At 38.6% G+C, this 19,355-nt stretch overlaps 1 protein-coding gene across 16 annotated transcripts in view; it reads left to right on the top strand.

The window, feature by feature from the left end:
- Window positions 1–19,355, top strand: part of ARHGAP15 (Rho GTPase activating protein 15) — a 345,294-nt gene that overhangs the window by 192,815 nt on the left and 133,124 nt on the right. For all 16 annotated transcript variants that reach the window (XM_064451021.1, XM_064451016.1, XM_064451019.1 and 13 more), the window contains one exon: window positions 15,155–15,277. In XM_064451021.1, the coding sequence (XP_064307091.1) occupies window positions 15,155–15,277 (123 nt within the window). The remainder of the gene's footprint in view (window positions 1–15,154; window positions 15,278–19,355) is intronic.

The raw sequence follows: 19,355 nt of genomic DNA, 5'->3' as shown, positions 1-19,355 counted from the left end.
GCGTTTTCACTGCAATGGGAAACATTTTAGACTACTGCCTTTAGAGAGAGGTCAGAACTAGAGCAAGTGAGAAGGACTTGCTGAGCTTTGTTCTTTGGGAAGGAAGAGCCAGCCCAGCTTTCCGTCACTCCTGTGAGCCTAATTGTCAAGCCTCTCATGGTAATTATTAAAATGTCTGCCCCGACTGCAAGTTTGTAGCCAGGAAAAATGATCCTCGCACTACACTGTATTCTGAGGTTTCTCTACTATTTATAACTAATCCAGATGCAATCCTCCTGGTACTTTGGGAGGAATGTGACAGAAATAAGGAGGTTTTTAGGTTATAAAAGTCTAAATTAAGCTCAAGTAGAGAGACTGTAAATCAGGCTCTAGATAGGAATACCTACTGCCCAGACTCACCTTCTTCCCCGTGGTGAAATAATTTAAACGTTTGTACCTTCCAGGTTGGACGATGTATTTAATTTAAATTATTACCTTGAATCCCAAATATTTAAAGACAGCTTAATGGATGAAAGCATGGCACTGTCTCCTGGACAGGGCTTATTAATGCTTTAAAAGGGAATGTGCTTTGTAGGATCTCCTATTTGTTCCACCAACTGCCTGCTGATGTGCCAGCCTAACAGTCTGTGCCTCTGAAAGCCAAAGGGTAGAATACTACAGAAGGGTTAAATGCTGTATTGTTCCTCAATTAAGTAAAAGGTTCTGACTAGCTGGCTTTAAATATCGATGCTGAAGAGAACGCTATGACATATGAGTAGCTCCCCTCACCACCAAGGATATTTGGCTCCATTTAATTAATTCCATCGGCCATTGTCTTAACTGTGCCCAGGATTCACCCAAGAGGAATTCACTTGCGTTACTGTTATTGAAAAGTGTAACATAGCATTATCTGCCTGAGACAGACTTTTTGTAGCATTGAATCAATTCCCCCGTTCTTGAAGACAACAACCTCATTTGATTCCTTTCATAATTAATGAAATTCAGTATTAATGTTTTTGCCCCTCAGCTCATGCTGGAAGAATGTTCCAAAACTTCAGTTTTCAAGCTAAAAACATTCTAATTTTCAGCCTAAATGGACTTGTGGTATGAAGGTGTTCTTGTGTCAGCATTTAGATGGCTCTTTATTTTCAGCAGTTCCCTTCTGTCTCAGGTGTACCACCCTAAACAGAGTTACAGACAGCAGTCATGTTCCTCCTCCTGCTTGGTTTGGTACGCTCAACCAGCCAAGATTTGAAGTCGTCTTCCCTATGATAGGCTGCTGGTTTTTTTCCTGATCATCCCAAACGGCCCTTTTCTGACTCTGCCCCAGGTTTCAGTCTGTATTTCTTGCACAAGGATATTCAAGGATCCCACGGTTGTGGGAAGTTGAATTTAATCTTCCGCATGGAAATTGCTCTCCTGATACAGCCTAGTGATTATATTTACCTGTTTCACAGCCACTTCTTTAGAGATGAAGAGTAAACAACCAGACCATGTAGACCCTGCTGTCCTTTAGACTTTTGCAACCAATGTGCTCTCCATGAAAAACAGAGTGAATCTGCCTTAAGCCTTTTTATAGAATATAAAATGTGTTCCTACATACGATAACAATTTTTGCAGTTTAAATGTATTCAGCTTATATAGAAAAGTAACATCCTTGTGTAACAGAACTTTTCTCAAACAGCACATTTGAAATAAATTTAAACAATTTAAAATACTCCAGTGCTAATACACTTAAAAAAAAACCCAACAAAACAAACAAACTTGGAAAGAAAAAGCCTTATCATCACAAAATTCATGAAGACACCTTGTCCAGAAAAAGTTTAAAAACATGCAGGTATAAGCCCTGCTAGAGAGAATATGTCCCTGCGTGTAAAGCTTTATAGTTCAGATATGTTGCAATCACATAGGGATAGTATGTTTTATAATCACTTTTGCTGAAGAAGGTTAAACTCCAGTCCAAGAACCCAGAGCCTAAGGGAAGGCAGCCAGATATAGGCAGGTCAGAACAGGAGAGCAGCCAGGTACAAAGTGAATCATTTGCCATTTAGCAGCCTTTAAGGTACAAAAATATAGATCAGAGCGAGTTAACCTGTGACTTGGTGGATATCTATAATAAAAGACTTCATTCAAGCTGCAGGACCATGTGGCTTGCGTCCACATCGCCCTGTGCTCACCCTTCCTAGGGCAGACTGGCTGTGCCCTGATCGTAAAGTTTTTCTTCAGGTCTTCTTTGGTCACCTTGCAGTGTGTAGTGTTGTGTGTCTGATATAAACTGATGGTGATGATGCTTTTAAAACGTGGAGGTGAAACTCTCTGATATATAGACGTGGAATATGAAGGTAAAGTGACTTCTGGGATAAGAGTTGAAGGGCAGAGTAAAGCAGAGGCAAAGAAACTTGGTGCTGTCTTGGCCATCATACATTTTGATAGGAGCCTCTGGAGTAAGCTGGCTCCTGAACAGCACCCAGGTTTTCTTTTGGGTAGAGAGAGCTGGAAGGACCAGAAAGCTGACTAAAAATTGGGTAGTGCAGGTGATGATCTCAGGATCGCTCTTTGTCTTCTGTCTGAGCTGTAGATGCACTCACTTGAATCAAAACCTTTGTTTCATTGCTGTGGTTTCCAAGAAGTTAAGTTCTGTTCCTGCAAAAATGAGCTTTGTATGTACTTCTGTGTGAAAACGCAGGTATAGTATTTTTCCTGTCTATGTAAAATTAAGTATTTTAGGGTGCTGTAATGTTCCTACCTTCCTTTCTTTATATGAATGTATTTCAGTTGACGTGTTTGAATGAAAATCAAAAGATAGCACTAAAAATTAACGGAGAAATAATGAAAATGCTTTAATATCTGAATTGTTATACAATGTTATCTGAAGATCATTGGGAATGATAGGTCAAGGGTAGTACTGATATTAAGGCACAATTACAGGCAGTGGGATGCTTAATCTCAATGTAAGCTACACATGAGTAATTTCTGAACAGAACTTTTAAGTTTTACTTAATAAAATCATTCACTAGGTATTAGATTTGGGGCATCTGATAGTTTGAATTTGGGGTTCAATTCTGAGCAAAGCAAATTTTTCTGTTAATTGCCCGAGTAGCTTGAGGGCTGGAGACAGAAGAAAAGGTGAGGGACAGGCTTAAGACAGGAGTCAAGTTGGTGACATGGGGAAAGGGAAAGAAATTGAAAGGATCCCGAGGCACCGCTATTTTGCTGCATCGTTTGAATTTTGCCTTCCTCTGGGGTACTGTAGCAGATACGTTCTGCTGCATGACAAACAGTGCCAGGCAAGACACAACAGTGGTCTCATCTCATCTGGTACACTTTTTAAAAAATCATTTGTAGTTGGTGTTTGCGAGGATGGAGAGGATCCATTAGAGTTCTACTTTCTGTTATCAATAACCCACGATGAATATGTTCTTCAGAAACACAACTTCTATTTTTTGGGTTTTAGTCCAGAAAACTAAGTTAGCAGAATACACCTTTTCCAAACCATTGTTTACTTGGACTTCATCTGTAGCTGTCCCTGCTCAAGTTACAGGTCATTCATACTAATAAAGCTTTCTAATTCTGTGACAGAATATTCATAATGTCTTTAAAATAATCTACAGCTAGATAATGGTCCCCAGGATCTGGACAGCAAGACTTCAAAAGGCAGAGTCCTCTGATCTCCAGTTTCCTTATTCTCTGTAAGCTTGGAAGGTTTCAACTATCAAGCATAGATTAAGTTTTATTGGTTGATAGTCTAATTGCATTTGTATTATCTTTCCCCTTAATATTATTTTCTCTGTATTGGATTTCGTCCAAATATTACTACTTCCATGAAGTGGTTGTCTGAAAATGTTTTGCTTTTGCTTTGATGCTTAACTGCTTAACACATGGGTGCTGCAATAAGGTGCTGGTTCCTGATAATAGTTTTCCTTCTGTAAGGAAAAGTTTCCACAATCTTCTGTGCTTTGCTTATATTTGGTAGAGCTCTTCGGTTGAGGCTTTTCATGGACAAGATAAGGTTTGGTTAAACATCTGAACTTTTGAATGTTTATCTGAACTAGATTCGACCTCTAAATTTGTCCATCATTAGTTATTTTGCTTTTCTTTTTAGAGACTAAATTACACTATTAAATATGTTCTAAAGTAGGTTAAGTCCCTGTGCAGTTTGTCAGCTGGAACATTAATTTTAAAACTAAAACAGTCTTCTATTGTATCTTTTTAACATTTTGCCTGAGTTTTAACCATGGCTGGTCAAACGTAAGTTCAGTGCACCCATGCAAACCCCACATGTAGCTGATTGAAGTGTTTCAAAGTTGTTGTGATGACTGGCTTGATTTTATTTTGGAAAAGATCATGATATATAGCAATTATTTGCCTGCTCAGGCAGCTTGTTCTAGTGCAGCTGTTCTGGAGACTGGATGAAGTACTAAATGTCACCACATGCCCAGCAGTGTCTCTGGAGGTCTCCTGCTCTGAGCCCCTGCACAAGGGCCGGGCGGACTTGGGGTCCCAGCTACCTGCTGCAGCAAACTCGTTGCACTAGCAGCGTGGATCATGCTCGTTCCTGGGGTCCCAGCTACTCGTGCCTTCAGCTGACAGCATCTCTGTGTCCCCTCTGGACTCATGTCCTGACTGCACCGACCCAGATCTTCCCCTCATGCTGCCCCTGTGATGAGAAGGATCCACCATCAGATTGTAGGGAGAGTGGGTGGGTGCTGGAGAAAACCAGAAGAGATGTTCCCAGGCCACCTTGCACCTTGGCCAAAGCTGTGCTTGGCGGCATCAGGGAGAGAGAGGGCAACGTAGAGTTTGTATCTGCTGTTACACAACTGAACTCTAAGACCTGACCTTTATTAGAAGGCGAAGTTCTGATAAAGTCAATGCTACAAAACCCCACGCATTTCTTAAGAAACACACTGGAATCAGAGCTTTCTGGTAAGCAGTTAAATTCACAGCTTAAACTATTACAACACAATGCATGGCTAAATATACCAGCAGCTTCATTCTGGGCTTTCCTTTTCCTCCTGTAATTACACTGCCTCAGCCCAAGAGGCTGACCTAAGGCATATCTCACAAGGCACCTTCCCCCACTAACAGCCTCCGTAGGGTAAGCTCACGCAAAGCTATAGCCTCCACTTGATCTGCTTCATGTTTTTATGGGTATTTTATGCAGATCCTGAAGCCCCTTTAGTGGAAGTCTTTCCTGCGTCCTCACAGTGCGTCTCTGGCACTGCCTTGTAAGCAAAGAGCTGTAACTGCTGAAAAGTTTGAAAATCAGTTGTGTTTTAACAAATAGAAATCATTTACACAGAAACATAAAAAAGAGTTGATGGCATAAAGGTCACTTTGTCTAAGGTTTACATTTATGTGAATATAGATATGAGAGATTGTTACCAGAACTTTGACTTAAGGTAAGAAGTAAAAAGGATTCTTAAATCTGCAGACTTATTCTTTTTAAAAATAAGCTCATGGGTGATCTTTTGTTCAGTTATACTTACTGTAATCATTTAATTGAGGTAGATACAATTTGATAAAGTAGAGTCAGCATATAAACAGAGTACAGCAAATGGATTTCAGATCTTTGGCTGATATTTTTTGATTACTTTAAAGTTAATGGGTGTGCCTCTCTCCTTCATAAAATATCATATCTACAGTCACTGGAAATTGCTAACCTTACTGTATTAAATACTGTAACAGTGATTAGAAATAACAAATACACCCATGAATTTCACTACTGTTTCTCATTAGAAAAAATGATTTTAACATGTTGGTTATCATAACTTATACACTACAAATTAATTCTATCTTTTATTGTATGAGAAGCGCAAGAAGTTCATCATGGGTCACAGACTATAAGGTTATGAATATAATTGGAGGCTGAGTGCAATGGAAATATAATTAAATTTTAAAATAATTTCCTTTTTAAATTTAGAAGTACAAATTGTAATTGATAAGAATCTCAATAGAAGAAAATTCTTTGCTATGATATTCTTTCTGGAAAGGTCCCATAAGATTGAATCTGAATAAAAGATTCAACAAGGTATCCAAGTGCATGTCTAAATTTAAATATATGAATCATTTGTACAACTCTTAACAAGGGTGATAGAAATACAGCAATGCCAAGTCTCCCTTGTTCTTTACAGATAATTAGTTTGTTTTCCAAAGCATAAGGCAGAATTATATGTAGGTTTTGAAGTTAAAAGTGCACACATGGCCAGCAGTACCCAGCCAATCAGAAGGGTTTTCTTTTGGCATAACAGTCTATCTGGTGTTCCTGGTAGAAAAATGAACGACATAATTTTCTTGTCCTTTTGTCTGAGCAATTTAATGTAAACGACGACTATTCATATTATTTGCAAAAGGTTGGAAAGGTTTTTTTTAGACTACCTCAGTCAGAAGGTACCTTAAAGACTTGCAAGTTATAGACTTATCTTCCACAACAGAAGAAAACAAATAGAACTTCATATTCTAAAAAATCCTGAAAGTATTACTTGTAAATTACTTGTTCAACTTGATTTGGAAATAGTCTTTAGTTCCTTGCTCTGTCTTCCTCAACCTTTAATTGCATATTTGTTTTCTTTTTATATTATGTATGTCAACTTCAAAAGTCATTAATTCAAATATTGTCTTTCTTTTTCCCTCTATAACAACCACATTTTATACAAGCGGGATGATTCTGTATGTCTGGAAACACTGGAACAGGGCAGCACTAAGTCACCCAAGCAGGGAGGGGCAGGGCCACTCTTCAACTCCTATGTGTTACACCATCCAAGTTATTGAGTATTTTCCTGGGAATTTTAGCAACCTTCTCTAAAGGAGAGAAGTACGCTAGATGCAAAAAACTTCTCTGTCATGCTCCTGACTTTTGCCCATATTCACCTACGTCACTCTTCACCTGCAGATTTACAGAAAAGAGCTATCAAAGAAAGCTTAAGATCAGATGAGTCCTCAGTGATCTGTGCTCATACAAAACTGCCCTCCTCAGTGCAAGGGGAATAAAAGGCTAGTTTTTTGCAAAGAGACTGTGTCAAAAGTCCCCATCCTTGACGTGGACGCGGAGACCAGTTTCCCCGTCCCAAGCACACTGTACCCTCTCTTCCTAGAGCCTGAATAGTCTGACTTTGTGTACCGCAGCAGATTTCATCCAAGTCCCACATGTTTTACATTAGATGAACCTAAACTGGTCATACTGTATGAATAAAACGACCTCATTGATTTCTGGCATTGTGGTTTTTATATTCAAATTAAGTGTGTATAATAGCATTTCTAATAAAGTGACAATACCAAAAAAATTGTGGAAAGAAAGGCTTGGCATGTCCTGGATGATCTAGTCCAGTCCCTCCTGTCACAAGGTGCCATGTTCTGTGTCCCCTTTCATAAATTTATTAAGTTTCATCCTAAATTCTTTTAGTTTTATTTGCCACCACGACTTCTTTGAAAGGGTGTTTTAGAACTTCGCATTATGGACAGTTTATAGTCATTTATTCTTGTGCCAACATTGTTCTTCAGTTTAAACAGCTCTTCTCCCTCCCTGCTGTCCTCTTCTCGTCTCTTGCTCCTTTTCCCACCCCACCAGCAAATTCATAGAGAACAATCACAGCCTTTCTCAGCCATTTTATAGCTGGCAAGCTCCCCGTCTGCTTTTGAAAGCTCAGCAGCCCGTTCTCCTGCTACTTCTCATGGCCACTGCCTGCACCTTTCCTGGCACGAATTCCCACCTCACACACACGAGTGTCCGAGGTTACACACTTATAAGAAAGAAGTATTTTGTATTAATCCTACTCTGACCATGCATTGGGTAGTATTAGGTCCAATCTGGTTTCTCCGGCTTCCAGCCTCAAAGTCACTAAGGTTTTGTCTGATGTCCTGATTCTTGTCTGAACTGGTGATGCTTCCCAGCCTTGAGTCACCAAGTATTTTTTGAATGCTCCTACTTTTTTCGTTGAAGTCGTTAATGAAACCACAAAGATCAGTTCCAAGAATATTTAAGGACTTACGCTGGTAACTTTCCTTCAGTACAGTAGTTCTCCTTTAAACAAATGTCATTTTAACACCTTATTTAGTCGCTTTGCAGTTATTGTTTTAATTCTCTCCATCTTCCCTAGTTTAACTAATGATTTCCCATTTGGCACCATATCAAACGCACAACTGAGGTCGAAATAGATTTGGTCTATTGCATTTTCCTTTTCAGAAAAAAAACCCCATTAATTTTATTAAAGAAAGATAACAGGTTAGTTTGATATGACCTTCCTTTATAAAACCAACACATGCTCAGAAATATTGCTTTACTTTTCTAAATATTTATGGTACAAATACCACTATGAAAAGCTGCACGGGGAGCACCAGTTTGTTTCACAATGTAAGCGTGTGGTGATATATAACACACCATTCATTTATTTCCATTTATTATTAGTGGGGGACAAAATTTTTAAAAAGTTTATGTGCATCAGAGCATGATGCAAAATATGAATTATATAGTCATTTTATTGAATCTTTACTGCTAATGCACACAAATTTCACAAAGTGTAATGACACTACTGAGCACTTAAGTTGTTAGGCTGTCATATTACAGAAAAATTATTTGTGCTATATAATCACTGTTTTCTTTTTCCTATTGTTTATTTCTAAGCTTGCTTCATAAGCGTTTGTAAGTGCTGATATACTTGCTGTGGCAAATATCTGTTTTAAGACCATAAACCTGAATGACTGCATGTCCTTTGGTGCCCATGCAAACAAAACCTTCCTAGCATCTCCTGGCCAGTGATACCCATTTTGTTACCTGGTGCTGCAGTTATTGGGTCTGTGCTTTGTAGCCATAAAACCTGTAATTTTAGATTTTATCATAAACATAGGGATTAGGGGTAATGCCCGATTCCTGCATTTTCCCCACTAATAATTTGTGTAATGCCTTTAAGCAGACCATATTTCCGTCTCTCATTTTACTCTTTTGCAAAACAAATATAGTCATTATAGTGTGGGGTTAATTCATGAGACCTGCCCAGGAATTTCACCAAAGGATAAACTAGGATGACTGACAGAAGTCTTTAGCTCAATAAAGTAGGTGAAGCAAATTCTTTATCCTTAGTGAGCAGACTTTATTGACTCCACCTCAGAGCATCACAAAGGAAAGAAAGGAGGCAGGGACGTGGTTTTGTCACGCTCAAAACTTTAGTGCTCATTGAAGAACCGACCATTTCTACAGGAGGTAATGCACGCGGCTCCTCCCTTAAAGACCTAGGAGTAGTTTCACATCTGCTGCAGGCCAAAAAAAATCTGAAAAAAAATCACAGAATCCCAAAATGGTGGGGGTTGGAAGGGACCTCTGGAGCTCACCCCGTCCCACCCCTGCTGGAGCAGGCACCCCCAGAGCAGGGGCACAGGGCCGCGTCCAGGCGGGGGGTGAATGTCTCCAGGGAAGGGACCCCACAGCCTCCCTGGGCAGCCTGTGCCCCTGCTCTGGCACCCGCACAGGGAAGGGGTTTGTCCTCATATTGAGGTGAAACTTCCCGTGTTCCAACCTGTGCCCGTGGCCCCTTGGCCTGGCGTTGGGCACCGCTGGAAAGAGCCCGGCCCCATCCCCCTGACACCCGCCCTTCAGATATTTATAAGCATTGATGAGATCCCCCCTCAGCCTTCTCTCCTCCAGGCTGAACAAACCCAGGTCTCTCAGCCTTTCCTCATAAGGGAGACGCTCCAGTCCCCTGAGCATCTTGGTAGCTCTCTGCTGGACTCCCTCCAGTAGTTCTGTGTCTATGAATGTTGAATTCTGAGTTCTAGTGAAATCCAACAAAACTTAAAGTCATGAGTCATTATCTATTCTTAAATTACAGTGTCTCCTGGAATGTGGGTGTAGTCATACGCCCCTGCATGTTAAGATGTATTTCTTCAGGAGGTTGAGATACTCAGCAATTAAGCATTCCCATTACTTGAAATTAATTAATTAACTAATTAATTCCTTTAATATTTTCACACATATGTGATAGTTCTGCTGTTAGACTAGCACTTTCATTATCCAAAGTCATGGAAACCTACTTCTACCTCCCCTTTTGCCATCTCAGCTTTGATTCAGTCCTGCAAGATGCTGCTGAGGACTCTGCATATCAGTCTGTAAAGCACTTAAGAAAATTATTAGTTTAAGGCATCAGAGATCACAGTTAAGTCCATGAATCTGTTCATATGTATTTTAACAAAGTTGCAGCTAGGGTTTTGATCGGGGTCTTCGGTACTTTGAATGGTCAAATTTGTCACTTTTAGTATTCCTTGGGAAAAGAATTACTAAATCTCAGTTTATGGGTGTTATTGTTATCCTACAAGTCATCTCTATTTCTAAGAACTTCCTGAAATTTTGAAGTCTTCAGAGGTATTTAAAAAAAAATTTTGTATGTTCCATACTAGGTGTGGGTTTTTTTCCTGCAGAACAAGCCTAATGGAAGAGAAGGTGTTAATGTAAAGCTATTTGAGCCTCTTAATGCTTTATCCACTCCCACTGCTGCTCCTCATTCTGTATGAGCCCTTTCCATCCAAATGCATTCCATACGATAATTTTGGGTATTATAATAAACAGGCACCATAATAATGTATTTCAGTTAGGAAGAGGTACTTGGAAGAAATTGGTTTTGCTATACACATGATGTGAGACAATCAATAGTGCTTTAGTTTGACAAGCACTGTCAATATCAATTGTCACAGTTCAGAAAGTCATTAATGGATAGTTCTTCAAAACCCAATGCTTTCAACGCATTAGAAGTGTTCAGATATACTGTACCTGGCAGGAATTAACCATAGGTAAACCTTTGGGATTATGTGTAAATGTTTTATAAATTAAGAGTGAAATATAAGTAATTGGAAGGAATGTGAGATCGTGTTATAAGGAGTTACAAAATCTTGCCAATAAAATATGGAACCGTTTAGAACATTTTACTTTCTGAACCATTCAGGCTCTGCCCAGAACATCACACCCAGGAAAAACAGTCTGCTAGAAATATATTGTCTAAATTCATGACTAAATTCATAGAAAGTAATTACATAAAAATGTTGATCCTTGCCCTGAAAAGTTTAAAGCCTTGCCTGGTTCTTTTAGTTGTGGCCATGCCAAAATGCTGGAGAAAGGCTTTTGTAAATTCACCTTGCAAATATGTTAGCCACTGCTTAACCCTGCTTAAATGATAGTAAGTTTCCTCTCATTGCACCACATATCCAATTTAGTGCATTAAATTATAGCAAGCAATTCTTCATCTGTACGTGTCAAAGCTTCCATTGGCTCTGATGGTACTGCTTCTGCAGAGCTGTGTGATTTGGGGGTAATGCATTAATTCTTTCCTTCCACCAGTCTTCTTGTGTAAAAGGTCTTGTAGAGACTGTATTTTGTGGTTTTGCATGCTACTCCTGGTTTTTTATATGTTATTAGGAATATTAAGTCTAGAGTCGTGACATTGTATAAATATTCAGAGAATTTATACAGGCCCAAAAAAAGACAGGTCAGTTTTTTCTTGCTGCATTTTTTCTGCAGAGAATTTAATCTATAATTATTCTTTCTAAGTCCGTTGATGTTATTACAGCGCTATCCAACATGAAGGGCCAAAGATGTGTTCTTTCTTTTATTCCTAATGATGTGTTTATAATACTTTGTTTTGTACCCAGTCTGTGTTACATTTCCCTAATGTGATAAACGGTTGCGATTTAATATAGATTAATTCTAGAGCAAATTATTTCAGGAAAATATCTGGCCATTTTTTTCGTGTGTCCATTAATATGTTTCCCACCTGTTGAATAAATAGAGCCCTAATAAAGTGACCAAAGTCACCAGAAATGCTTTTCTAGACTTGAGGGTCCAGTTTTATTTCCAGCCAAACGTGAAGGCCAGTATTCAGGTTATGTTTTTGCAGCTGGATTGAAGTGTCCTTGCAGCCACTTGCACTAGCAGAAGAAATCTAGCATAATATTGACCTCTCCTGGGTTCCCTTCTACCTGTACTGTAGAAGGGCCTGGCCCAACAAGAGCAAGCGTGTGTTTCCTTTTTCTGTCTCAGAGGCTCTTAGCGCAATATAAGAAATATTCTAATGGAAGCGTCTGCGCAAAGGGAGTGGTTTATTCCCTGTCCTGTGTTGGTTTCGAAGCACTTATGTGGATATGTCAGTGTGAATATCTTTAGAAACCGAAGATACCAGTTTATTTGGTACAACGTATCAAATGGCACACGTATGCTGTTTATGCCAGGGAACGTATAGTAGGATAAGCAACAGATTTTATTTCCTATTATTTTATACCTTGACCCTTAAGAGTCTTATTTTATTTCTGTATGGAACTTCTTTCCAATTGCCTATGTTGTTGTTTGACATTTGCCAGCTCTCTTTCACGGAGGATTCTTCTGGTCAAATCCAGAACCTGAAATTTAAAAAGAAAGGTACTCCAAATAATATTTATTGTGGTTTTTGAGTTTTATAACTCCTCTGTTATTTTCTCTTGGAAGTAACATTTTGGTCCTCTTTGTATTTCCAAATATAATAGCAAAGTCATTTTAATGTGGGGATATCGCGAGAAGAATGGTTTGGCAAGAGCAGGAATATTTTTAAATGAGATCCCAACAAGAATTTTTCTGGCTAAGCTTGGTTTTGGAACATGCTATCTAAACCCTTGAATTTCTGGGAGGCTTGGAGTTTCCCTCTGGTGACTCACACATGTTTAATAAAATAAAATAAGAAATTCATCAAAATTAGCTTTGCTGCTGCTTTTAGCTACACACTATAGACAGTTCAACACAGAACTTACGAAAGTATCCGTGACAGTAATTATTCCTACCTCTAGATGTAGTTTTAACACCATAATTGCTGTTTCAGGTATAAAACTTCCAGCTGTGTTAATGCATCTTTCTAAACAGAGGGACCTTTACCCTGCTGTCAAGTCCTAGATCCCCTATCCTCATTCACAGGACGACCACGCTCACTTCAGTTAAAAGATCTTAACAAATCTGGTGTATCCTTAGAGCTAAGCATGTAGTTCAAGTGGACATAAAACGTTTCAGAGTCCTGCAAAATGGGAAATGTGGCAGGCATCTGAAGTGACTTAGAGATGGTTCCACTCCTGCATCATTTGCACTGAGGAAACTTCACTGTAAGTCAGGAAAAAGCAAACCTAAATATGAATCGCTATGGACAGAATGACCCTAAGCAACAAAAGACTTTCCAAACTAAATACAATTCACTTCACTGTTTCAAAGTACCATCAAGATGCAGAATTAGAAACATCCATTTGTTGTTCTTTTTATAGCACAGCCAAGTGACTTGGAATTTTAGCTTGTCCCTGCCAAGGATTGCTCAATTTCGAACAAAAAGTCCTCCACTATAATGTTAAAAAAGCACCAACCATCAATTGAATGCTGATCTTTATATTCTATGATACATCACTCCAAGAATGCTACCATTAAAAAATGTGAATTCTATTTTTCATAAGTGATGGATTATTGTACCAAGCTGTGTATTTTCCAGTAAAGTGTCCTTTTATTTGTCCTGTGTGATTACTAGTTTGTGGAAGTATGTGTGGGGTCATTTTAGTGCTGTGGGAAAATGGAGCACTCTTCTGTTAAAATCAGTAGTGAAATCAGAAGCAAACTATGCTCTGATCATCGTAGGCATGTGTTTAAATATTGCTTTCCTTAATTGGCTATGTTCTATTTACTTAAAATGAACAATTTGGCAAGTTTTTCTCCCTTGACAACAGCAAAGCGTAAACCATTTTATAAGTTTGGCTGTTAAAATCAGATTTGTAATGTAAACCACAATATTCCAGGGTTGTTACTGTTGCTTAACCAGTTATTTTAGCTTGCCATTGTTTTATAATTTTGCACCTTTAAATATTCTGGTGTTGCTTATAACTTACACAAAACTTTTTGCGACAAAATAGCGCAATAATATTGATGATCATTTTATTTTGCTCTTTTGCTCTTCCCTTGGTTTGTCTATAAGAAGATCACTGCATTACAGGGGAGATTCAGTCTGAATGGGGAGATGAGGGAGCATCTCTGTAGCTGCAGCTAAACTATCCAGGGAACTATATAGAAAATCTCTTGGAGGGATAATGGGCGAACTCCTGCAAGTCCAACTTGTGGAGAATACCGTGTTTTGGTGGATTTATGTATGTATGTATTTATTATAAAGTGAAGATGGAAAGCTATTCTTTCCTCAGAAAGCAGGAGCCACCCCTCTGTCAGCTGGAGGTCTTTGGCAGGGAAGGCTGTACAGCTCTGGCTGCCCCATTTCCCTGCTCAGCATTTGGGGGAATGGGCAGTGTGAGAGAGCCCAGGACACAGGACAGGGGTTATTCACAGGTGGTGAGGCTCAGGTGATCTGTTAGAAAACTTTAAAAATCTGTGTGTTTAGGGAATCCTTTGGAGAAAGTCTTCCCATGGCATCGCTGCCTCTTCTGTAGCATCCAGCCTTGACTTCAGAGTTTCTCCTTCCTACAAATACTACCTATTTTGAGAGCTGTGATGGTGCCCTGTAAGCACCTCAGCAGAGAAGAAGTTAAATTTATGCCTTTGAAACTTCCTCCAGGGGATTTTCTGCAGCTGGGTTCTGTGTCTTTTTGACACAGAACAGGAATAAATTGAGCTCAAAATGTTTCTAGGTTTGGTAAATCCCTAAATATAATAAAATATAATCATTAGGATGGGAATACTTTTCTTTCCATAAATTAATGCATCTTGCACACATTTCATGGCATATAGCCATGTTTTCTATAACTGCATTAAATATATATATAATGCTTAAACCATCTTGGCAAGAGAATTCAGTCCTTCACTAGTGGTGTAACCATCCATCCTTTCTCATAACAAGTAGTATGTAGCTAATAGTGCATAGCACACTTTGAGTCCAGAGTTTTACTTGAAAAATCATCCATGTGAAACTTGTGGGATTCCTGAACATTTCATGAGTAAACTGGTCGCCATCCAAATACTTATGGGCAATAAATAATCCGACTCTGTGAATAACCAGCAGAGTGAACTCATCATGTTTATTCACAAAAGTATTAATCAGATGTTTTGTACTATCCAACCAGCTACACTGCTGACCTACAGCATGATTTTACTAGGGTGGCTATGGTCATTATTTTCTAGGGATATTTGAGAAAACTACTATGAGTTTAAAAATGTTGTTTCACTGAAGCTTTTTCTGTTGATTTCCTTTAGTTTTCAGACTGAACTACAGTGCCTCTGACACAAATGACAGAAACCGAGTTAAAAGCAGATTAAAGAAGTTCATCTCCCGAAGACCCTCCTTGAAAACATTGCAAGAGAAGGGGCTTATTAAAGGTGTGTTCAGTCTTATATACTTTTTTGGAGTAAAAAGTGAAAATTCACAAATTAATTTTTCATTCTCAGTTAAATGAATATGTGCATTGGACAAATATTTCTTAGATACGGTTTTGTCGCTGTATATCATAAAACTTACACTGCTGAACTGTACAGAAAAAAAATCAACGTATGGTTACATCTATCTCTGTGTTATCTGACTACTGCTTCAATTTCTCTGCTTTGGTGGGCATGCGGTAGAAACCCCTCCATTTAACACAGGCACTCACTATGCACGTTGCAAATCAACATGCTGCACAACTCCATTTCTTTTTAAGAAAAAATGTTGATATAGTTTTATATTTTAGACTCCGAAATAGGAACTTCAGATGCTGTGCTGTCTAATTTGTTTTCTAGGGTAGGCTGGAATACTTCCTGCTTTCTTCTCTCATTATTTTTCTAACTCGCCAACAAAATACACTTTTAACAATCTAAAACACGTGCCAGTGAATAATAAATGCTTTGAATCTGTGATTTTTTTTCCTACTCCAATTCCTTGCTAAGTTGGTCAGCCATCACTTTCACATATCCTTAAAATTTGTTTCTTTGATAAAATGCATTTTTTTTAGTTTACCCAAGGAGTAAGCGTTTTGCTAAGAAGCTGGTAGTTTAACTTGAAGGAAGTAGCATTCTGACCACTAGTAATCAAGCAAAGCCATGTTTTCAAATATTGTCTGGAATAATGCTTTAAAAATTTACGCACTCCCAAATTATTATGTGTGAAACCCACAACTGCACATGCAAATTGACTAGAAAGAGGCATTTTGCCAGCAGCCCCTGTCAGTCTTCGGAGTGTGAGTTTTCCAGCGGTGCGTCAAAAATGGCAAGGGGTGTTGCTAATGTGTATTAAACTTGTCTGTCCTGAGCCAAGAGATTGACCCCAGCCAGCAAAAGCTAAAGCAGCCACAAGAGTTAAACACCAGCTGGGCCCATGTCTGAAGAGAAGGAGAAGATTTTATGAATTAAGTTCTTATGTTTTAGATACACGGAGAAATGTTCGGTGCAATGTTGCTTACTGTAAGGAAGTCTTCATCACATTAAATCATTATGTGCCTTAGTGATGGGCTTTGGCTTCTAATTGCTGCAGAAACTTTAAAAAAATGTCATTCACACTTAAATATATGTGCGAGGTGTGCGCACTCCCACACCACACTTTCAGGATCTATCCTTACACATTCATCGTGTCTGATTTCAGTACCATCGGAGGGGTTTGTCTCTTTGAAGTACTCTGTGGGTTGTGGGTGGGATTTGAATGCATCATATTAGTTTGTTTCAGTTATTACAGTAATAGAGGAGTAATTTATAGTCTTTTAATTTCTGGATTTAAGGGTTTTTTTTTAGTTTAATAAAGTGTGGCTGATGAATCTCCTGCGGTGTTACATAGGGATCAGATGTGATCCCTTCTAACAAATCCAGATTCATTAGCATAACTCAAATCCATCCACTAATATATCTCTCTAGGAAAGCCAGATGCATTTGGTTTTGGCTACAGTTGCATTAAGCTCTTGATTCATAAACATAGCTTGGTTCTACCTGGGCTACTCTTCCATGGATAACAAAGATCCATGGTTTTTGACACAGTAATTCACAGTCGGTACCAGGCACAGTTTTATTACCAAACTAATGTTACCATGAAGAAAACATGTTAGTTATCTACCATGAAGTTTCATTAGGATTAGGTTTTGGCCATGCAAATGAGGCAGGATTCGTTAGCACGGCTTAATTCCGATCTACGGTAAGTCTATGTGAAATGCTCATTTGATAAGGTTCCTTCATTGTCTTCACCAGAGTTTATCCCTTAATCTGTTAAAATGTTATGAAAATGCAGTTGCAGTGCTTATACAGAGACCACTTTTAAATGTTAATTTTTAGGCTCACATTAGAATATTTTTAAATCGCAAAATGCAACCATCCAGATTAAAAATGAAAAGCTTGCCAAATTTTGTATTATAAGATGCAACTATTTATTTTCCTAAGGTGACTTGAATGGTTGCAGAAACCTCTCAAAACTATTTGTCTGGTCGTTTCTTAAGGGAAAAAATGTTAACCAATTTTTACAAGAAAAAATTCCTCCAGCTCTGAGAACATGCATACTAACTTTTATCCCATAGGGAAATACTTCTGTCAGAATTGTAAATCCCTTAAAATAGGGGCTCATAATAAAAGTGTGTCTAAAGCCTTGCAGGACATCTCGGTACCAAATTCCTGACAAAGAGCTGTTCTGTGTGCTAGTGGAGAATTGATATAAATATCTGCGAAGCGTGTGGTGTTAATTACTCCAATGCAGTGGCACTGTAGGTGCTGTGCAAACCTTCACTTTTCATCAAGTGCTATTCATATTTGCCAGGGGCACTATAAAGCTCTCAAATCTATATTGATTTTTTACATTGTATGTCACATTGGAACCAAAACTCCAATAAATTTAACACGTAAATTATAGCCATGAGTAAATACATTTTAAGGTGGTAAGTTCACTTAAACACAGTTCTGAGCTCTGTTAGGCACTGATGTGTACACACTTGGCCAGAAGTCTCGACACATTTCTCCACATTAACCAAATTTGGGAATACAGGCTTCAGAATTAAATAGCAGCTTGATCTCCTGGGGTACTTTGTTCTGCCAACACTGTTATCAGAAAATCTAGAAATTATGTGATTGTCATTTAACTCTTCACAAAACTTCGTTCATGTCGAACGTAGGAAATATCCGTGTAGTAAATAAAGTATGTAGTTAACGAATTAGAAGAATAAGTAGGAGGGTAATGATCAGACAAGGGAATGTGTCAGACCAAATTGTAAATGTTGATCTGAAAATGAAGACGCGCTAACGCTTTACACGACAGAAAGTTATGTTTGTCATCGCTGTCCCACTTGCTTTCTAGTCCTCTGCATAAAAGAAGCCAGAATGGGACCAGCACCATTCAGTGCGAGGGGCTGGTGACGGGCTTCTCATGCTCCAGCGAGAGCCCTAATGAAGACCATCAGTCCTTCTCGTTCCATCTCACTCATGCTTACACAAAATGTCTTTGGTCTAGAAGCATTTTGAATATTTTTTTTGAGATGATGTGTAATATAGTGTTTTTGCGTAATGTGTATGTGTCTATATGCACCCTTACGTTGATACGTAGCCACACACGCACAGAGACCTAGAAATAGTAAATAAGAGGCATGTTCCATGTCTGCCATTTTAACAGTGTTATTCTGAGAATAACTGTGTTCAAATTTATATGCGAGGGCAGGGGTCCTCAGTTCCTCGGGATTGAAATATTCTCAGAATTTACAGAATCTGCACTAATATGCTAGAAAAATAATATATAAATCTTCTCTTTTAAAACTACTTTATAGTCTATAATTGAACTCTGATCTTTGTGTTTGAGCTTTGTCATGATTTAATATTACCCAAAATGAATTGCCAACCTTCAACTTGATATTGGCCTGTTAGCTTCCTGATTTCTGAGCCTTTCTAGCCCCAACAACAACAAAAAAAAAAGGCTTCTGTGAAACTGTGATTTTTTAAAGGTACGGTGGGTGTGTTGGTAATAGACTACCGCAAAATACATGTTCAGTAAATGGTAAAAACACATAAGTAACAACATCAATGACACTGGGAAATGAGGAAAATTCAGCTTTGCAGCTGTCAAGAAATTAATCTAGTCTTTTTGGGGGTGGATTTTTTTTCTCCCAAAAGCTAGACGATGAAGGAACTTCACTGAATTTATTTCGTCAGTTAAGGCAAAAACCAAAACAGCATAAAAATTGGAATGGTTACAACTGTTTCAAGATGAAAAGGAAAGCCCCTCAATTGCTAGTGAAAGGAACTAGCTGAGATTTGGCTTGATAGCCTACAGAACAGAGCTCAGCATATGTTGGTGGTTGTGCAGATAGCAGCACAGAGATCACCAACCACTTTATTTCCAGACAAGGGAAAACATCTTTATTGTCTCATATGTCTCAATGGACCTTGAAGTAGTTCAATGTAATGAGTGTAATGCTCATGAGAAGCCAAAAAGAGTAGATTAAGACCTACCTTTGGTGTGTTC

The sequence above is a fragment of the Phalacrocorax carbo genome, chromosome 5, assembly GCF_963921805.1.
Source record: "Phalacrocorax carbo chromosome 5, bPhaCar2.1, whole genome shotgun sequence".
Classification (NCBI taxonomy): domain Eukaryota; kingdom Metazoa; phylum Chordata; class Aves; order Suliformes; family Phalacrocoracidae; genus Phalacrocorax; species Phalacrocorax carbo.
Note: the sequence above shows the minus strand (reverse complement) of the source record. Positions and strands in the feature narration are given on the sequence as shown.